Source organism: Ananas comosus, linkage group 16 (genome assembly GCF_001540865.1).
Source record: "Ananas comosus cultivar F153 linkage group 16, ASM154086v1, whole genome shotgun sequence".
Lineage (NCBI taxonomy): Eukaryota > Viridiplantae > Streptophyta > Magnoliopsida > Poales > Bromeliaceae > Ananas > Ananas comosus.
In genome coordinates, this window is record NC_033636.1 from 6,009,919 (window position 1) to 6,018,858 (window position 8,940).

At 36.1% G+C, this 8,940-nt stretch overlaps 1 protein-coding gene across 1 annotated transcript; it reads right to left on the reverse strand.

Moving 5' to 3' along the window:
• On the reverse strand, nucleotides 323–8,232 carry LOC109721969 (UDP-glucose 4-epimerase GEPI48-like). The gene is made up of 9 exons (XM_020249806.1): nucleotides 7,883–8,232; nucleotides 6,309–6,358; nucleotides 5,386–5,521; nucleotides 5,074–5,175; nucleotides 4,012–4,239; nucleotides 3,515–3,596; nucleotides 1,856–1,938; nucleotides 1,536–1,627; nucleotides 323–889 (listed from the first exon to the last, which is right to left on the reverse strand). The coding sequence occupies exons 1-9, from the start codon at nucleotides 8,075–8,077 to the stop codon at nucleotides 790–792; spliced, it is 1,068 nt and encodes a 355-aa protein (XP_020105395.1). The 5' UTR covers nucleotides 8,078–8,232; the 3' UTR covers nucleotides 323–789.

An 8,940-nucleotide genomic window follows, 5' to 3' on the forward strand; every position in this document is an offset into this window, starting at 1 on the left:
ATCTAGAGATATACCAGCTGCAGGTAATTTTGGTTTTGGATTCTTATACATACTGATGTTAGTACTTCGCTGGAGCTAGTGTTTTTGTATCAGAATACTATGTATGTATGTTGAACCGATGTTATTTATATTTGTTTTTCTTTTTAGCAGCTCTATACTATTGGTTGTAATATTGTATGATTACAGGTACAGATACAGCTATCGCTTCGTATACAGGAAAAATTTCTATGTTTACGGCGGATCTGTTAGCATGCCCGAGGAAACGAGTAATTCGGGGCGTGACAGGAGAAGTGCATATTATTTTGTTAGAATGAAGAAAATATCCATAGAAATGAATGAAAGAATTAAATAATAACTTTGTTCTTTTACAGCCTTCTTCAAAGATAAAATGTAATTTACTACATCCCTGAAACAATGCACTAATCTGTCGGTCTTGAATCTTGATTTAAAACTTCATACTATAAAAATGATAATCTCTATCTTCATATAGGGGTGCTATTGACAGAGCTGACTTTGATATCAGCATATAGAATCGTTGAACCAAGTCACTATTTACTGACTAAACTTGACCAGGTTCAACAAATCTGATCTGCGCCTAGTAAAGATAGCTTTGTTAATATCACTACCCTATATGGGCTAATATAATAAAAGAGAACTTTCCTAGTGTACAGTATTTATTAGACGATGGTCCCTTTTCTCGAAAAGAAAATGTTATCGGCTGGATCTACAGCTCATATCCATGGAGTTGATGAATCAGTGACTTTTTTTTAACCCAGGAACGAATGAATACTACTTGTAGTTAGTAGAGCCCGGTGATCCGTATCCATAAGGGTTCTTGCTAGCCCAATTCCATTGATCTTGACACATATCTTCGATGGTATACTTTGCTCTGTAAGACAGATAAAACCCTCATTAGTCACAGCAAAATTCTTCTTCTAGGGGGTTTACGCATAAGAATTGTTCTGTTCAGGCCGGATTCAGCCGTGCAGGAGTTTCTACAAATGAGTAAAAGTTGTTTGTTTAAAAAAAATACTAACAGCTGCAAAATTATTAAATGTGCCCAAGTGTATACACCAGGATCTCCACAACTCAACCCTGGTACCTTAAATCTAGAACATCACATATGATCTATAACGTCTAAATAACTTACATATGAAAATCATGATTTTTGAAAATCTATTAACTCTTCACAAAAATCAAGTGTTAAATGTTTATGATTCGTTATCAAAAGCTATGAATTTTCTATATATAGACCTTTAAGTTGTGTAGAATACATCTGATTATTTAAATTTAGATGTTAACACATCTAGGATTGAGTTTCAGGCACCCCATTGTATACACCCGGATGCATGCAAATCGAAGGTCGGCTTTTGGGCTTCAAAATCTCATGAATCTTCTCAATTGCAGCAAAATCTCTAGACATTTTGTTTGCCAAAAGCTTGGCCCTGCTTTCAGACTAGAAAAGCTTCTCCAATGGCCAACCAAATAATCATATAGTCATTCAAGCAATACTGTGGGTGCATGTTCGAACATACTTCCATTTGAGCTCCTTTTCTGCTTTGATTGTTGAACCATAAAGAATTTCCGAATCACCAGGTCGCCGTCCAGCTATTACCAAAGGAATTTTCTAGAAAATAAAAAATGATTCACATCAGGTAATAAAATTGAAGGACTAAATTGCTAAAGAGTCGTGCAAGATAGTCTTTCCCACCAAAGTCTCATTACAAGTTCAGGTGTAAAGGATTGTTTCAGATGTTTGCAAATATTATGACAAAATTTGATATTTCGTTTTTTCGATAACTGAAGATTGACTAAAATATTCGGGGGTAAATGATTAATTGTATCAGAAGTTCACCTTCCCAGAAGCCTTTTCAAATGCTGCAACCATTTCCAACACTGACGTTCCTTTTCCAGTTCCTAGGTTATACACTTCACAGCCTGAAACTTGCAATGTACTTTGATTAGAACATAGATTGCGAAGTTACAGAAACAACTAGCAATCACAAGATGCATTGATATTATGTTTTAGTAGTCGTGAATGGAATGAAGCGCTATATGCAATTAGTAAAGGTTATAGTGAAGAGAACACTACAGTATGAATTCTGACTTCTGAGGATAATCAAGCTAGGTGAATACCATAATAAAGACAACTTTGCAAACACATTAATAAAGATGACGTCATTTTTTTTTTCTTTTGCAAAGAAAACCGGAGGTTGAACACTAAGCTACTTTTCTTATCAAGGGCAACAGAGAAACAAATAGGCGACAGGACAAAATGAGCAGTTGAGAGCATTCTTGAGCCGATGCATTATACAAATTCTTACACTTAAATCGAGATTGAATTCCTAGTAAGAAGNAAAAAAAAAAAAAAAAAAAAAAAAAAAAAAGCTTGACCCACAATCACCCTATTCCCCTCTTGTTTCTCATGCTATAATCACCTTCCTACCTGTTTTTGTATGAGAGAGAAGCCCTAAATATCTTGGACTAGGTCTCAAGGAAGTCTCAGGATCATTATGAGTTGGCTAAATAAATGGTTTAGCTCAATATTTACCATTTATTTACATGGGAAGATGGTTTGTCGTACGGAAACCATCCTACTTTAACAAGAAAAAGGAAAATCAAACCCTTGACAAAGGATACAGTCAAAACTAATATTTTAGTAGAAAATATGTGTAGCAAATAGTGTAGGCGAAAAACTTCTGTTAAAAAATATAAAACAATCTGTTAAATATAAAAATATTTAAACACCGTTTTCTACCAGCTTAACCTTTTAGAGAACAACGGTTGTTTCATATTATTTAATATGGTATCAAAGTGGTCATGAGTTCGAGTCACACCATATTCCTAGCATTATTAATTTCCTCCTATTTAATTCCAGTCCACGTCATGGGCCTAGCGAAACGTCTCAAGCCCAAATGTGAGGGCGAGTGTTAAATATAAAAAATATTTAAACAACGTTCTCTACCAGCTTAAGTTTTAGAGAATAACAATTGTTTCGTATAATTAACACAATCGTTTGTCTCTAAAAACTTAAGCTACCGTAGAACGGTGTTTTGATTATTTATATTTCACACTCTTTCTCAGGTTTAGGTTTGAAACTTTTTGATAAACCAAGACGTAGGCTTGAATTAAATAGGAAAAAATTAATAATCCTAGAAGCCTGGTAGGATTCAAACTCAATACCTCCTACTCTGTTGTCATATTAAATTATATGAAACAATCATTGTTCTCCAAAAACTTAAGCTACTAGGAAACGATGTTTTTATATTTTATATTCAACAATCAACACGTCTCCTCATGTCTAGGCTCAAAACTTTTTAATAGATCCAAGGCAAGGACTTAATTAAATGGAAGGAAGTTAAATATGTTACGAGTCTGGCGGGACTAGAACTCAGGACCTTCCCCTCTGATACAATGTTAAATTATATAAAACAATCGCTTTTCTCTAAAAACTTAAGCTACCAAAGAACGGTGTTTTTAATATTTATATTTAACAATTTCAATTTGTTTGCACCTGTCTCAGCGTCTTCAAAAATCTTCCTCAATGCAGAAATATGTCCATCTGCCAAATCAACCACATGGATGTAGTCTCGTACCTGCAATAAAAATATATCCCTTGTGAAAGACATGCAATGTGATGGCAAAAAATCTTAGGACAGAAACATTCCCTCATAGAATAGCATCACAAGCACATAACAAACCCAGAATGACGTGAATGGAATGCTTTTGTGTGGCATTAATAATTTCATCAAAGACCTCTATATTGAAATTTATCTAATTAAAAAATAGTATGAGCAACATTCATTTGAAAGCAGAGAAAGTAGGAAACAAAGCTAGCAAATCTCAAAACTACTGAATTGTCAATGCACACATTCTTCAAGTTTGTTTCAAAAGAAAATAACAAACGTTAATAAAGTATTTTTTATTTTTTATTATCTAAATCATGAATATCAGGAGACAGCCTAATAAAATATTTTGACATCTATATGCAGCTTGCTATAAAAGACGTACCCCAGTTCCATCAGTGGTTGAATAATCATTGCCAAACACAGTAAGTGCACTTCTTCTCCCAACAGCAACTTGCTGAACGAAGGGCATTAGGTTATTAGGATATCCTCGTGGATCTTCACCTATGTGTCCACTAGGATGAGCTCCAACAGGATTGAAGTATCTCAGTAATATGATACTCCATTCAGAGTCTGCATGGTATATATCACGACACATCTCTTCTATGACAAGCTGCAAGAGTTCATACAGCAATTATCAGACACAATTAATATATATATATATATATATATATATATAGAGAGAGAGAGAGAGAGAGAGAGAGAGAGAGAGTAAAGCTAGAATACTATTGATAGTAGAGGAATAATGTTTACTACCTATTTTTTAGCCTTTGGATGACTTGAGTTTAATGGGGCTAGGTGGAATAGGATTGATTCAAGGGCTACAAAATAGGTAGTAAACACTATTCATCTACTATCAATAGCACTCTAGGTGGACTCATATATATATATATATATATATATAGAACTAGGCTACTATACCATTAATAGCACCAATTCATTGGTGCTATTAGGTTTCGGCTCTTGGTTGAAGGGATGTGCGGGTAGGATGATAGTAATCCTCTAAGGTTGAGTGGGTGGTTGGTTGAATGGTATGATCCAACAAGTGGAAATGGTCAAAGGGGTTGATCTAATGGCAGAAAATTTGGTAGCACCAAGTTCTTGGTGCTATTGATAGCATAGTAGCCAGACTATATATATATGCCTGAATATCATCTATCTATGTGTACGCCTTTGTAAAATTTGAATTTTCATATATAATCGAGGAAAGAGCAGCTTATTAGAAAATACTCTTAGCTTAAGTTGGGAAGTCTTGCAATTCATGCAGGTAGTTGGTTTTTCGTCAGGAGGTTTTCCATAAAGACGAACATATTTTAAATTACAAATATATATAAGGGATATCTACAAAATTCAGATTTTGTAGGGACGTACATAGTTCTGCAGGGGTCTCTACTTACATATCCTATTAATATATTGATTAAATCAAGGCAAAGCTCAAAGAACAAACCTTTGTACGCCCATATGGGCTCATTGCAACTAGAGGGAATTCTTCTGTGCAGGGGACTACTTTTGGCGACCCATAGACAGTGGCCGATGATGAGAATACCAGCTGGAATATCAAGCATCACCATGGAGATAGATACAGTTAGAATCGATAGTAGTGTATTGATATTGAACCACATTCAGTCACTAAGATGTCAATATCATTTCTCCTACTCCCAAGTATTAAGGAAATCTATCGAAAGAAAATATAATGCTAGGCTATAAGAAATTTTATTTTTGTATAGGTATATCCATATGAACTGAAGTACGAAAGTACCTTCTTGCATCCATGGGAAGCCATTACTTCCAAAAGAGTAAGTGTACTGACAAAATTATTATCATAGTAAAGCAATGGATTCTGCACACTTTCACCCACAGCTTTTAACCCAGCAAAGTGAATAACGGCATCTATTCTGCAAAGCAGACAATAACAGCAATAATTTAGAAGTATGACAACTAATTGTGGAGGAGTTACTTCTACATCAAAAAACATAGAAAGAAATAAGCATCAAAATTCTCCAAATTCATGAAAACAGGCATACATAACAACTATTTGGAGAAAAGGGAAAAGAATTGATTGTTTTCTTCTGAATCAGCACATCTGTTAACCTTACTCCAATAACAAATCAATAAGATCAACCAGTCTCCGGTAAGCATCTTTCCTATGACTAGGGGAAAGAAAAATTCTTGTTCCCTGTCCTTGAGGAGAAGACCTCTTTTAGATCTGTTTAATGATGAAGAAACTATTAACTTCACTATGTTATCATAGAAGCAAGTAAAAGAGGAGGAGAGGTTCTCTATTGTCAGATAAAGTCATAACAACAGTCCAATCCTTAAAATCCAAAAACAATAACAACTAATGATGGAAAGATAAAACATAGCATAAGAGACTAATTGTATCTACAAAACTATGTTTTGCTTCGATTTTTCAATTGGAATCCCCCACAACAGAAGAACAAAGTTCTAGAACTTACAAACCAAGGGCTCTATCAGCTTGGTTAAATCTACCTGACAACTTGTTTAGAACCCCGAGTTCAAGGTTATTCATGACAATATGAAATAAGCACCATAATGTTTTAGCTTCTTTATGACAAGCAAATGAATATTTTATGAACTAGCAAACCAAATTTATATGGCTGCACAATGAGAGTATGAACCATGATTGCCAATGTACAGAAAGCTGCATGAGAAGTCTCTTACTTGGTTGAAGAAAAGATTTTGTTCAGTGCACCTTTATCCCGAAGATCAACCTGCAGAAAGCAAGAAACACAAAAACGACCAACTTCAGTTAAATTCCTAGACTTGATCTGTAATAAACAACAAGGTAAAGTAAGTCAAAGCTATAAAAGCCGTAAAACTTAAAAATAACAAAAAATTTCTAGTACCATGCAGTATTACCACCAAGATATGAGAATTTGGTTATCCAGAAAGACACAAAATGAAGAGCCTATGAGAAAACATGAATGATCCCCAGAGGTGTGTGGTGCTCATATAGTTGAGAAATGATAATTACAGCGTCATGCTCATGAGTTTCTGTGGGTCCAACTTCAACCACGACACTTTACCACTACTGCAATCTCTATAACTGTATCTTCCTCAATAAGGCTCCTTTTGTAGAGAAACAAGAGATTCTGTATCCAAATGCAAAAGATTCCAAATTTCGGTCTTAAGTTCTATACTCTTGCTTTCCAGCTTTTTATGCCATTTTGGTATTTTGTTATGAAATTCTTCTCATGGAGATGGAAAAGTTTGTCATATTTGCCTTGTAAAATAGCTCTATTCGGCCAAAATTTTTCTTTTTTTTCAAGCACAATGTTAAAAGGCCCAAGGGCTCCTGAATCCTAAGCACAAGGTGCAAGGCAAAAGGCGTCCTCCTGACAAAAAATAAGGGTGCAAAACTAATGCAAATTTTTACAAAAAGATTAAATACCCACTATGCTACCTATGATTACTACTATAAACAAATCACTAAGTACGTTTCAGAACAATTACATAGTTTTAACTGAATTATCGCAATAAACAAATTACTCCATTACTGCAAGTTGATACATCATCGCATCAGGAATGTTTAAACTGCCACTTACTTAAGCCAGCATCTTAATTTTGTACATAAAGATCCGAAATCTGAATACCCAGATCGCGTATTTCTAGCTCCTTGTAGATAAAGATCCAAACCTGCTTTTGAAACTCAAAGCTCGAATCTTAGCTCGGCATGCTTTGAGCCTGGGCTGAGGCATGCGCCTAGGCCTTAAGGCACAAAATTTGGTCCAACGTCGTGAACATCGACGTGCATTTGTAACCTACATTTTCAACTACACAATCATCTGTTAAGCCAGAAGGCAATGCTCCTTTATCTCAAGCCAAGCATTGACTTCCTTTCTCCTTCAAAATTTGAATAGCATTCCAAACTGACTAATTTTCCAAATCCTAAATTAAGATGGGAAAAATGGCAACTTTAACCACAGAAAAGTCCCTGTACTTCAATTTGTTGCGGTGATGTTACTAACAAAGCCGATCTTGATATTGACGGATAGATTCATTAAAATCTGATCACACTATTCCGTTGACTAAACTTGATCAGATCTGTCCTAGATCTTTTAGCAGCATTTCCCAATTAGTTATTACAACGCATTTAATTCAAAACATTCCGAAATTCAAAACCATGAAACTAGAATCAGTGGATCCTCAACCAACATTCTCCATCAAACCACTAAGAAGCACTTGAATTCAATCATCCACCTCTCCATTTCCGAATCAAGAAACGGAACATATACCTTATAGAATGTGAGATTCTCGCGGGACTCTCCGGCGATCTCTCCGACGCGCCGGATCGCCTCCTCGGAGGAGTTGTCGAGGTTGTCGACGACGATCGCGCGGAACCCCCCGAGGAGGAGCTGGAGCACCGTGTGGCTCCCGATGTACCCGGCGCCTCCCGTCACCAGAATCGACTTCGCCATGTCCAGAGGCATCAAAGCTCAGAGCGAGAGAGGAAGAGGAAGAAGAAGAAGAAGAAGAAGAAGAGGGAGGAGGAGGAGATCCGAGAGGAAGGGAAGGGGTAATGGGAAAGCAGGGAATTTAGTATGCGTTTTATGCCCAACCGCGGAATGAGTTGAAGAAGAAGAAGAAGAAGAAGAAGAGAGTGGGAAATGAGTATTGTACAGCGGGGGGTTTAAAATAAGAGAAATGGGCCTTTTTTGCATTTAGCCCCCTCAAAAATAATTTTTTACAAATAGTCCTAATAAATTTATAGTTGTATAAATAATCCTCTCCTGACCTCGCGAGCGCTTAGGTGACATTTTTAAGTTGAACACGATTATTCAATCACCATGTTTAAACATAGTAATTGGATTATTATGTTCTTTTTTGTATTTTTTCGTCCCTAAGTAAAATTGGAGGGGACTAGAGTGTATTTTAAATACGTTGTTTTATTCACCGTATTCAGGCTGAATGCAAAAAACCCCTAAAAGAAGGACTTTTTTCGAAAATAACCTTGTGAAATTTCATATTTGCCAAACTAATCCTGTAAAAATTTTATTTGTGAAACTAACCCTCCTCTCGCCACCTCAGCGGCCAGATCAGCATTTCTCATAAAGACGGTGAATCGTTCACCGTCTTTAAGCAACTCTTGAAAGCGGTAAATGGTTGACCGTCTTCTCTAGGCCTACGATAAAGGTGCCTAGAGAAGACGGTCACTCGTTCACCGTCTTCACAAAGGCGGTAAATAGTTTACCGTCTTATCTTGTCATAAGCCATTCTACCTAGCCAGCCTAATTTCGCCGAGTCCTCGAGAGGGGGCCTAAAACACAGATAAGACGGTGAGTGGTTCACCGTC

Coding starts and splice junctions, on each gene's coding strand:
- LOC109721969 (XM_020249806.1), bottom strand. CDS start 8,077: ATGCCTCTGGACATGGCGAAGTCGATTCTGGTGACGGGAGGCGCCGGG. Junction 5,522..6,308: donor AAAATCTTTTCTTCAACCAA/GTAAGAGACTTC, acceptor TCTGCTTTGCAG/AATAGATGCCGTTATTCACT. Junction 3,597..4,011: donor CAACCACTGATGGAACTGGG/GTACGTCTTTTA, acceptor TTTTTATTGCAG/GTACGAGACTACATCCATGT.